This window comes from Lissotriton vulgaris, chromosome 8, assembly GCF_964263255.1.
Source record: "Lissotriton vulgaris chromosome 8, aLisVul1.2, whole genome shotgun sequence".
NCBI lineage: Eukaryota > Metazoa > Chordata > Amphibia > Caudata > Salamandridae > Lissotriton > Lissotriton vulgaris.
In genome coordinates, this window is record NC_141696.1 from 538,241,618 (window position 1) to 538,254,309 (window position 12,692).

General features: G+C 44.0%; 1 protein-coding gene across 4 annotated transcripts in view; it reads right to left on the minus strand.

Annotated features, from left to right (window-relative positions):
* Nucleotides 1-12,692, minus strand: part of RPS6KA3 (ribosomal protein S6 kinase A3) — a 796,620-nt gene that overhangs the window by 315,038 nt on the left and 468,890 nt on the right. For all 4 annotated transcript variants that reach the window (XM_086934351.1, XM_086934352.1, XM_086934353.1 and 1 more), the window contains one exon: nt 7,263-7,387. In XM_086934351.1, the coding sequence (XP_086790477.1) occupies nt 7,263-7,387 (125 nt within the window). The remainder of the gene's footprint in view (nt 1-7,262; nt 7,388-12,692) is intronic.

The window sequence follows — 12,692 nt, forward strand, 5'->3', positions numbered from 1 at the left end:
TTAGCCTTTGTTATTTATGTGTGTATTTTATGGCTTAGAAAACGAATACTGTACATTTAAATTGGGCATTTTTATCCTCTTTGTCCTCTTTTTATGTCTATTCGCTATAGACGTCGAAAATATCCGGTATAATAAAAATAGAAATATCCATATATCGTTGGAGGCCACGTTTCTTTCGTTTTATTCCATCTAAACATTAGTTCGTCATCTCCGACCGTTGTTAGTACACCGTACATTTAAATTAGGTATCTCTATTGAATGAGTATGTAGCCAACCAATAGACACTGAAAGTGGACTATATATAGACATATATCACCCGGAGATGGTTAACAGACCACTTCCTTTCGTGACGTCAGACGCTGGAAGTTTGCCGATTGGAGCTTTGCTAGAGTAAATATCAGAACACAGGTAATTCGTGTTGAGTGCTCCGTTAATCTTCGTCGTGTTGTATATAGTTTCATATGAGTTTTAGCCATCTAGTATAAATAACCGCGGCGTGTCCTCTCTATGTCGCTACAGCAACAATCCTTGGTCTATGCCGTGACCGATTCGTCCACCTGTACCGGTTTTGATTAACTCAGACCATCAACCGTATTTCAGGTTTTAGGACTGTGTATCCAAATCATCATAATATCTGCCGTAGCTCCGTGAGGCCTGTCCATATATACATCGAAAGGTAAAATTAAATCTACCCGCAGACTATTTTTATTAGTTTAATAATCATGGCTTTAAAATAACCATTCCGACACGAGTTGCGGTTTATGTAAAAAGGAAGTATTATAAGGGAAGGGAAAAAAAAACTTTTCAGTTTGTCTCTATATACACCAATAGCTAATATGTAGTTATTAGTCTTTTAGCCATCTGACTGGTGGTCGGACCAGTCTAACAAATGTAAATGGCGATTAGGACTCCGATGTTTTTACTAGTTAATATAACACCAGCTACCAATAAGGTTACTAACTATTAGAATGTTTGCTCCATAGAACGATGTGTTATCCTGTATTTTGGGTGGTCATTATGAGGCATTTCCCCCACAAAATGCAGGTTCAATCTAGATAACTCTGAGGTCCTGCACTATCTTGGTGCTATAAACAATCGTAGTGCTTCAGTGTAAAAATTAGGGATCCCATATGTTACTCAAGGTTAATTTAACTTTTGACCATTAGATAACAATTTACTCCATTTCCTCCACAGAAACAACTTGGTCTTTATTTGCGACCCTTTTAATTTATCGTGTATCTTGAAGATATCACAGAAAAGGAACATTACTATAGAATAGTCTCTCAAGTAATTTTAACATAGCACATGAGAGCCAAAATAGGAGCATATATTTGTGATATTAATTAAACGCTTTTCTAAACAATGTGATTTTGTGGTTTCCATAATCATAGGTATTAAGAATCACATCCCTTCAAACAATATAGCAGAGCCATCCATGCCTTGCTGTGTCTTCTTGTTTTAAGTAAGTTGATACTTACAACATCGTTAGAAAAGAATCAGCACACCCTATTGAGTACGATCCAGTGTCCTATTCAGAAATTTGATCTCTGTATTCTTCAGGATTTTTTCTTTTTAGAAATGTATCATATACACCTAACATTGCAGGACTTTCTAGTTGTGCATGTACCCATATAAATACAAGTAAGTCACAATGGAAAAGCATTTTTATAAAAAAAAGATTTTTTCCGGTGCCTGCCTTACTTCTCCTTTTTCGTGGTGATGCAATGGTTTACTCTAAATAGACAGGCATGTAATATGCATTTTATGCTGGTCATATAAAAGAATTGATGGAGGTGCTCTCAAAAATAGGACTGTATCACTATTTTGTTTTAATGTATGGCAATATAGAAACGTCAATAAACAACTCATTAGATTATATGAATTGTAACTATGTTCGGAAATGTTATTCACGTAAATGTTATTTATTTTCCTTATAATAGGTTTATTTTATTACAGGTGTGGTAATTTCCTGAAGAAGGCGTATGTTACGCCGAAACGCGCGTCGATAATTACTACTGTATTGTGTATTTTTAACCTAGATTTTTTATGTGGATTTTATGTACTGTTCAAAAGAAGTAGATTTTATCTGTTGTGATACACTTCTCCAATATACTGGAGTTGGTACATAATATATAATAAAATATGCTGTACTTTTCAGACATTGGTTTCTCTGGTTTTTGTTGAGTCCTCCACGTAGTACTGTTATTACCTAATAATTGCCTAGGAAATAGATGTTCTCGCATTTTTATGGCTTAGAAACCATACCATGCTTTTACAGTATTATTTTAGAATACTCTTCTTGCTGTACGCAATGTACTTTACAGCCAGTATTACGATTGTAGCGGTTCATTTCTTTTGCATGAGAAAGAAGACTGTTCAATAAATCCTTTTATTGAAAACGCCCGTCTCTCTATTTCTCTGCACCTCTGATGAAACGAAGAATGCACGATTGAGTAAAATATCTAGCTATTGTTTCCACAACTCTGAAGATACCTTTATTCTTTGGGAAACAAAGTTGTCATGTTTATGAGGTTGTCAGAAACGAATCTCTTCTTGTGAATTAGAGAAAGTTTCTAGTGACCTCTGAGCTAGCTGGCACTCACAATTAAGTCTAATATATTCGATAGAGACCTAGTCGACCTCAGTCCTAGGTAAAATCTATAGGATATATTATTCCAATGCGCAGAGCCTATTGGGAATATAGGAACTACACTACAGTTCTTTCAATGTAATATAGCAAAGCTCTTCTAACATCTAAGGTGTGTAGAGATCGTTCTGCCATTAAATCTGGTTGAGGAAAAAACACAGGTAACTCACCAGATTGATGTGAAAGGCAGACACTACTTTAGGTAGAAATGTAGGGTTAGTACAAAGAACCACTTTGTCTTTGTGGAGCTGGGAAAAAGGTTCTTCTATGGTTAGTGCCTGTAGATCCCCCACTCTCCTCAGTGAGGTAATTGCAATGAGGAAAGGGACTTTCATGAAAGAAATGGCAGTCACATTTATGCATTGGTTCAAAAGGTGGACCCGTCAATCGTCTAAGGACTAAGTTAAGATTCCACACTGGGGCAGGTGGAAGTCTTGGTGGCATTACCCTTTTTAATCCTTCCATAAATGCTTTGATAACTGGTACTCTAAACCGAGACAAATGCTGTCTATTTTGTAGGTAAGCAGCTACTGCAGCGTGATGTAAGCGGATGGACGTGTATGCTAATCCTGACTGCTGCAAGTGTAGTAAATAAGAGATTATATTTTGTATGGAAGCATCTAAAGGATTGATATTGCTATTATTAGAATATATATAACAAATCGTTTCCATTTAGCTTCATAACAAGCTCTAGTATAGGCCTTCTGGCCTCTTATGATGTTCACACAGTCTGGTGGAAGATTCAGATAACCAAGCTCTACGACTTCAGGAGCCAGATCGCTAGGTTGAGTTCTTTGGGATCTGGAGGTCTTATTTCTCCATGACTCGGAGTGAGGAGACTGAATGCGAGATGCAGCTTTTGATGTGGAACTACTGATAAATCCAACAGGGTTGTGAACCAAGGTTGGCGCGCCCATCTGCGAGCTACTAGGATTAGTGCGAGGGATGTTTGCCTGAGCTTCCGAACCACTAGTAGAATGAGTGGGAGAGGCAGAAAAGCATAGGCAATTATCCCTGACCAGTTCATCCATAGTGCATTGCCTTTGGAGAATGTGTGTGGATGCCAGGAGGCTAAGCTTGGGCATTTTGTGTTTGTGTGTGGCGAATAGATCTATTTGGGGGAAATACAAACGTTGAACATATGAAAGAACTTGAGGGTGAAATTACCACTTGTGGATTGGTTGCTTGTGTCTGCTGAGGTTAGCAATTTGATTGTTTACTCCTGGAAGGTGTTCTGCACGGAGATAAATTCTGTGGTGTAGGGCTCACCTCCAAATGGCTTGTAATAGTAGTCACATTTGAATAGAGTGTGCCCCCCCTTTTTTGTATATAGTACATGGCTGTCAAGTTGTCTGTGCGGACTAGGACAGCTTTGCCTACAAGATGAATTTGAAAGGTTTTGAGTGCTAGAAAAACTGCTAGAAAAACTGCTAACAGCTCTAGGTGATTTATGTGGAGACGTATTTGCTTTTGACTCCAAAAGCCTTGAATTGTATGATTCTGTAGATGAGCTCCCCAACCAGTGCGAGAAGCGTCTGCTGTTAGCACGGTCTGTGGAACAAGTCGATGAAGGGCTGCCCATTAGATCGATTTTGTGGGTTCCATTCCCCGAGAGAACGATGGGTGCGGCCGTTTACCAACACTAGATCGGCTAATTGACCCTGTGACTGGTTCCACTGACTTGCTAAGTATTGTTGAAGGGGACGCATGTGAAGCCTTGCATAAGGAACAATCCTGATGCAAGACGCCACCATGCCCAGCATGAACACTTGAGCTGGTAATGAGTGGTTGGGCTGAAACGGAGTGAATAGACCCTGAATTTTGCACATTCTGGCTGAATTGGGACAAGCTAGAGCTTTGTGAGTATCTTTAGTGGCTACAAGATAGTATTGTGTATTGAAAGGTTGGAGATGAGACTTTAACACATTTACTGTAAACCTCAGTCAATGCAGTAACTGGAGTGTTATTTGAGTGTACTGGAGACACTTTGGTTAAGTGCTGGCTTTGATGAGCCAGTCGTTCAAGTACGGGAGGAAATAAATGTGTTGTCTTCTTAGGTGTGCAGCGACTACTGCTAGGCATTTGGGGAATACTCTGGGAGCAGTGGGGACTCCAAATGGAAGCACTTTGAACTGGTAATGCTGCCCGTTATCACAAATCTGAGATATGTGCGATGAGCGGGATGTATTGGATTATGGAAATATGTGTCTTAAGTCTAGAGTAGACAAAGTCGCCTTGCTGTAGAAGCGGGAAATGATCTGATTGTATGTAATGATTTAGTTCTATGAGGTCTAGTAGGAGCCAGAGAGCCACCCTTTTCGGGTATTAGAAAATATAGGGAGTACATGCCAGACCCTTGATATTGGAGCTGTACCAAGGCTTCCTTTGGTAGGAGATTCTGAACCTCTTTTTGAGGAGGTGTGGATGCTGTAGTAATATGTGTGCCCGTGGAGGAATGTTTGAAGGATCATTGGTAAGCTCCAGGCAATAACCAGATTGGATAATTCCTAGCACTCCTTTGTCTGTAGTTATTAATTGGCAAACAGGGAGGAATTGAGAAAGACGTCCCCCGACAGGTGTTGAATGATTGGGGGAAAGCGGAGGCAAGTCACTATTAGGTGAGAGGGAGGTACGTGATGTGGAACCTTTACCCCTACCCTTCCCGTTCTTGCCTCTCTACCCTCCTCAAAAGAAACCTCTTGAAGAGGTGGACTGATTGTTGCCTTTGTATAGTGTAAAAGCAGTGTCTGACAAGATACCTTTTTGACCCCTCACGATAGGAGCGACAAAAGGAATCCCTATTGGACGGAGACTGTAGGGCACCAATAGATTTTGCAACATCAGTGTCCTTTCACTTTCTATAAGGAGGTGTCTACAACAGGACCAAAGAGATGTTGTTTGATGAACGGTGTGTTCAGTGTGGAAGCTTGGACTTCGGTTTTAAACCCGGAAATTCTTAATCAGGCGTGCCTTCTTAATAAAACACTGGTATTAATGGCCCTAGCTGCAGTGTTGGCGGCATCTAAAGCACACCTAATTGACGAATCGGAGATGAGCGTCCCTTCTTGTATTAAGTCTTGAGCTTTGGATTATGTTCATCTGGTAGGAAATGGAGAAATTGCCCTATTTGGTCCAGTGTATTCTGTCGTACCTGGCTAGAAGGGCACGGGTGTTCGCAATACACCAGTGACTTGATACTTCGCTGGCTATTTTTTTCCCGGAGACGTCTATTAGTTTATATTCTTTGTCTGGAGGGGGGGGGGGGCAACCCATGACGTTTGTGAGTTTGCCCGTTTACGGGCTTTAGAAATCACCAAAGAATCTAATGGCAATCGGCCTTTAAAGAAAGCTGGATCTGATGGTGTAGGTTTATATTTCTCATCTATTCTAAGGGTGAGAATGCGTGCATGAACCGGGTCTTTAAATAGGTCGTCCACATGTCTCAACATACCATTGAGCATGGGAAGTGTGTAGCTTGATCTTTGCGAAGAACAAAGTGTCTCAAAGAAAAAGTCCTCCTCTAGGGATTCCTTATGTAAATAAACCCCATAATACTCAGAAGCCCTATTTAATAGCTCTATATAGCCTACAATATAATCTGGTGGAGAAAGATCATGATCTGTGGGTGAATCCGTATTATAATACGTCCAAGGGTCTGCAGGCATAGTAACATCTCATCATCCCCCCCCCCTCCCCCCTCCCCCACCATCATCCTGATCATCAGGCGTTTGAGGCGAATTATTAGGTGTTAGTAAATGTTTGTTTTGTGGGGAAGGAGGTGATAGAGGAGGAGGAGAAGGGTTAGTACCAACATGTTTCTTTTTAAGAGGAATGTGATAAGTAACCTCTGGCTCTGGTTTGCATTTCAGTGGCAATTTGGTGGAAATGTGTCCAGCTTTAGGGTTAATAATCCGGTTTTTGTTTCGTGTCCGGTTTGGAAGGCGGGACGTCGAAATTTGGCTCCTGTTGCGGTAAAGTAGCATTTTTGTGACTTGGTGCCAAGATTTTCAGTGGCGGTGTTTTCGGTGCCGAAGCTTTCGGATCTGAAAAAGAACAACCATATTTCTACAGCGCAGAGCTCCATCTGAGAATTATTGAAGGCACAATGTGTGAACAGTATATCTCAAAACGATCTAAGAAACAAATATGCCTATCCACCTTATTTTGGCACACAAGTTGTGTTGACTAATATTTGAAATGTATATTTTTTAATAGTGCTAATGGTAAATGCACTGAGGAATCCAGGAAGGACTATGGGGACTAATTAAATGCATGTGACTAGCATAATTCAATGTTGAACAGGCTAGGCCTTCCCACTTATCAGTGTACTACTTTCATATAGAAATCTGGAATCAGTCTTAGGGATCCACATCACCCGGTTCTGCAAACATCTACTTAATCACACAAAGCAAGAGTTGCCAAAGAGAATCTCCAAAAGAAAGGAGGAGCCTGGCTGGCAGATGTTCCTCACTTGAAACCGAATATTCAATGAAGCCTACCAAGAAAAGCAAGTCATTGACACAATCAAAACTTCATATAATCTAATCACCATAAACGCAATCTGTCATGAGGCAAACTGCTGCAAGACTAATGATACCACATTACAAAATCTCACCTGAACAATGGAGTGCACCCCAGCTGATTGCAATGTCTGATTGTCGTCATCTGAAGTAATAGCTACAAAACTAAATCCTCGAAATAGCTGATGCGCGTTTGCACTAGCAGGAATGCCAGGAGAGTCTGGAAAAAAGTTGAGATCATTTTACGATATACAGCTTAAAAAAGGGCCCCCACTCCTTATGCCTATTATCCGTCTGTTTCAGTATTCTGCAAAGCACATACATCAATTCTGCAATACAATTTGCAACTTTGATAGCTCAATTACATCAGCTTCCATGTTGCTATTTAATGTCCTTCCTGGATGCATGGCGTGTGAAATTTGTAATTTTTATGCTCAGTGAAACGTCAATAGTGAAGTTACATTTAGTGACAACGGCTCAGGCACAGTCCAAATACATACCACTGCTAAACCTTCCAAGTTTACTCTCCATTTTTGTTCCTCTTACGGGGGCACTGAAGGAACTATACTAGATGATACCTGTCCTAATATCTGTCGAGTCACTTGTACAATGCCAATATGTGGAAAAACAAAGTAATATATGAAAACGAAGGATGCATGCGTTAACACCAGCATGTGCAAAGCCCAGCCGCCAGCTTCCAGGCTCCCAGGGGTGCCCCCAGGAGGAATGCAAGAGCAAGGTGGGGTCTAGCTCACTGTCAACTGTCAAATGGGAAGGAGAGGCAAGAAGGATCTCTCTGGAGTCCCTGGTATATCCATATTTAATGACTATAGAATAACTGTGCCTACTCGGGGATGGGGCATCTGTCGACATAGTTGAGGGCCCTCAATGATAGGGTGATAGGGTGATGCAGTGCCCCGACTGAGACCAGTGTACCTGTAAGCAGCTGGCACTCTCCAGCACGAAAATGGGTGACAATGCCTCTACTGGGATCCAGTCTTTCAGACAGGTGCTAAAGAATTGTTGTTTCGTACCGTAAGCACGATACAGGACCACAACCAGATGCTGGTTATTTCTGCAGGATAAGCCCTCTGTATCTTCAGCCCACCTTTCCAGACCTGCCACCACATGGTGTAGTGGTCTCATTTCTTTCTGGAGGGTGGCCACCTAGTCTTCAGGAGTGGTGATGCGGGCCTCTACCTCTGTGGTGCACTCAAATAGTTTTCTTAAGTTCTGGCGAAGGAACCCCACCTTGATTACCACCCCGCTGATATCCTCAAACACGGATTCTTTAATTCAATTTTAGGGAAGACTTATCAACCTCCTCTGAATTCCCCTGGGGGTCATACGGTCGGAAGCCTCTCCTGTGCTCAGTGTCTTCGTGGGTTTGGTGTATTGCTCAATCTTTCCAGAGCCATTGTCGCCTGGGACTTATCTTTACCCATGGTCCCCCTACAAATTGTTGTGGGTGCATAGTTCTTTGCTGTTGAATCCCCAGGACAGGTTAATATTTTTGGCAGGAGGGTGGGAGAGGGGAGGGTGAGGGGGGGATTGAAATGTAGGGGGTTGCCAGTCTCTCTAGGGCCACCAGGAGCTACACTGTATTGTGCCCCAGAGTGGCACTCTCTCGCCCATGTTCTCTTCGGTTGGTCCACCCACTCACCACAGTTCCTCACCTTCAACTCCTCGAGGTGCAGTAGTCTTTCCCTGCAGTGTCTCCCATGGTCCTGGTCATGCTTTATTCCTCTGCTGGGACAGGCTCTGATCATTCGGGGAGCTGCCCCTCCCTGCTCCAGGGTTCTCTCAGCTGCACTGCCATGCAGGGGGAAGCAACAGGCCAATCCCCTCATGGCCACCAGCGGGTCATCTTTCCCCTCACTTGCGACTCCAGCAGGTCTCCCGAGTCTGCCCGGTGGGGTCCCTCTCTGCTATCCTGAGCAATGGGCTGCTTAGTGCCCCATAGTGCAGGCTTTTCACCTTGCATCTTCCACCTGGCAGTCTTGCGGTCTCCAGCTCACAGGTTAGTCCAAACGCGTCAGTCTGAAACGGAGGGTGCCACGGTCACCAAATTTGGGTAAGCTTAAACACCCGGATCGTGGTGAAAGCCTGGCCATGTGGGGGTGTGTGTGTGTGGGGGTGTGTGTGTGTGGGGGGGATGTGGGGGGGGGGGGGGGGGGGGTGACCAAATATTACCCTTGCCAAACACATCAATGGGCATTGCACTGATCAGAGCCTTACGCCCACTATCGTGGACTCCCAAGCCCTGCCTCGAAATGTGTCCTTGATTTTTTTCTAGCACCTCATTGACTTTGGGGCCAAAGAGGTGCTACCCAACATGGTCATAGGCAAATCAGTCTTGACCCTGTGCCTCATGGGAACAGTCCAGCCTGAACTGCCAAGCCAGGTCTTCTCTGGACCGGAATCAAGCATCCTAGGACCGGTTTCTGGCTATCAGCTGTCATCAGCCAGATCAGTTGACTGGGGGGGAGTGTTTGATTTGCTCAAGCGCTCTGTCCATCATCCCCTTTGGTATAGCTTTGTTCGCCCTAAGTTAGCAGGGTATGCCCAGACGTGGGTCCCTTGCTCACTCTGCCACTGGATTCAAGATAGCCTGGCTGATGAGGATTATCAATTTGAAACCTGTCCTAGGATGCTTGTTTCCGGTCCACGGAAGACATGGCTTGGCAGTTTGGGCGGGACTTTTCCCATGAGGAACAGGGTCAGACTGATTTGCATATGGCCATGTCTGAACTGGGGTGGTGGAGTGAGCTAAAGAATGGTGATGGATTAAACCCAGATCAGTTAACTCGGGGTGAGTGTTTGATTTGCTCAAACGCTCTGTCCATCATCCCCTTTGGTATACTAGGAGAGCAGGCCAATGGAAATGGCAATACACCAATGGGCATCAGACTGCCGCAACGCGTTCGCCACCAGCACCAATCTTCTTACGCTCCCAGTCCGGAGGGGGCCCATCTCCTGTACAGTGAGAGTTTGCCCACTTTCTAGCTGTATGCACAACTAGAAAATCATGTGTAGCTAGCCCCGGATGTAGGGATGACAAATCGCACCTTCACAGGCTTCTTAAAGATGTTCCCAGAAGGCTTATGCATGCCCTTGAGCACTGAGGTACTGGATGGACCGCTGTGTGCAGGAGAGGGTTTCCATGAGGAAGTCATATTCCTAGGGCTGGACATGAATTTCAACTTTTTGGAAGGTGGCCGTCCTTTGCAAGACCTTGTGGTATGAGGTGTTATCATCAAGTTCAGAGTCAGTAGGGGATCTGGGTCAATCATCATAGGAATCGGTGGCCTGGGGGATCATAAGGGGATCCCAGGGTGTACCCTCCTACTGAATGTGAGGAACCCAGTGGAAAATGCAGAGGGTTCACAAGCAGCAGAAGAGAGGTAGGCGCAGGGGGAGTTGGGGGACGAGGAAGAGGAGGATGGGAAGGGGCAAGGCACATGTGGATGCGTTGTTGCCTGGCGCTGAGGTGTTCTGGGAGCCGTTTGTGGTTTGGCCTGTAGAGATCCTCGGGAACAGTGAAGGGTGCCACTGCAGATGTTGATCTGACGGGAGCAGACGAGGGGCAATGGCACGAGGGTGCCGAAGGGTGCTTTGGCAGATGTCGGCTCAGAGTGCGGAGTCTTGGTGGATCTCGCCTCAGAGGGCTTAAGTTCCAAGAGTCTTGGCTTTGACTGAGGTCAAGAGGGCATTTTCGAGACAGATGCAGAGGGGGCGGTTGATGTTGACTGGCAAGGCTACGGCGCAGTCTAGTCCGGTGCGGACCATGGCTAAGTGGCAGACATGAGGCCTCTAATAAGGCATGGGAGCTCGAAGTTGGTGCCTCTATGGGGTGAGTGGTATGCAGAACAGTGGTATTCACTGTGTTAACCTTCAGCAGCTCCTCTGATTCAGCGTTAGCACTTTCCGGCGAGAACCTATACTCCATCTCTATGTCGGCAACGCTCCAACAGATGTAGATCTTCATCTACGACTCCGAAGGGATTGGGCATATCATCCTCTTCTTGATGCACCATGTAAGTCAAAGAGATGCATCCATCGATTCCGAAGTATTCTGATTTTGAAATGCAAAGGACACTGCACAAGAGTCCTCTCGATGATTGGGGGAAAACAAACAGAGGTTACAAACATCATGCAGGTCTGTCCTGGGATACTTGCTGTGGCAATTGGGACAGAAACTAAACAGTCCTTTCCATCATGCGGACATTCTCTGCTGTCGAAGTGATGGTGGTCTGGGGGGCCCGAGCCCTCTTTGGTGGAAGTCGTAGACTGAGAAGTAGTGGAAGGAGTACGTTACACTACGGACTGACTAGTATGCAGCATATTAGATTCAACAGACGAGAAGCAGAACCCGAGGTCCTGGCAAGAACACCACACAGTGTCGAAAAGGGGCTCACAGAGATATGTCCGGACCAGAAGGCAGAGGAAAAACAATCTAACAATGGTACAGATACCCATGCACATTATGAGAGGTAGGTGGAGTCACTATACCTCATGACTCGAAAAGACATCTTTAACGCCTTAACCGCACCGGTTTTTCCGCTGCGGTGCGGGCGTTCTATTAGGTGGGCAGGGCTGCATCGGCCGTTGGTCGTGCACAGCACTGGGGAGGGAGTGCTACCGTCGGCCAACGGGAGTATGGAAGGGGTTAAACAGCAAGCATTGGCATAGCCAATAGGTCTCGACTTTGGGACCTTATAAGTATTTAGTTATCCAGATCAATATCCTTGGTGCAACAACATAAACTGTTATATAGCTAAACACTTATAAGGTTCCAAAGGCGAGACCTATTGGCTATGCCAATGCTTGTTGCCTTTGTAGTGGATGAGGTCATTAAATCTCAGATAAAAGAAAAGCTTACTACGCCGTGTAACTTTTATCTATCTGAGATACCTGCAGGCAGTAGGGACAAGTTTGTGATTTTCAATAACTTAGAAGTTTCCGATAGTTTATTAGAGGTTAACAGGGACAAGAACAGAGTTTCCGAAACTGAGTTAACACCCACTGGTGGTTCTGGAGCCGATTTTTGGTAGGTTGCAAAATTATGAGCAATAAACAAAGATGCCTTTAAATTCTGTGTTTATCTTTCACGTTTGGTGCTTCAAAGACAGATGTCTTGAGACAGGCTACATGTCTTCTGCCAAAATTGCTGTTTAAGGGATTGGTGTTTACTTTTCCTTCTCCCACTGCAAAGCGAGAGGAGTTTTTAAAGTGAATTATGTGACAATCTTGCTGGAGTAAAGGAAAGTATGAGGATGTTTCTGTGCAACACACAACTAAATGTAGACCTTCAAATTAGCTATATTTCTTTACCAGTTTGGAAAGCAAGAACGAAGTACGTTTTTTTTTTAATTCTTAAGTGTGCCGGAAACAGAGATTTTAATAGGAACAAAACAAATCAAGCCACTTTACTTGGTGATGCACAAATGATAAATATTCACAGAATCCCAATTTCTACACATTAAGTGTGCTATATAGTTTTATCAGTAAACTGTTTGTCTGTG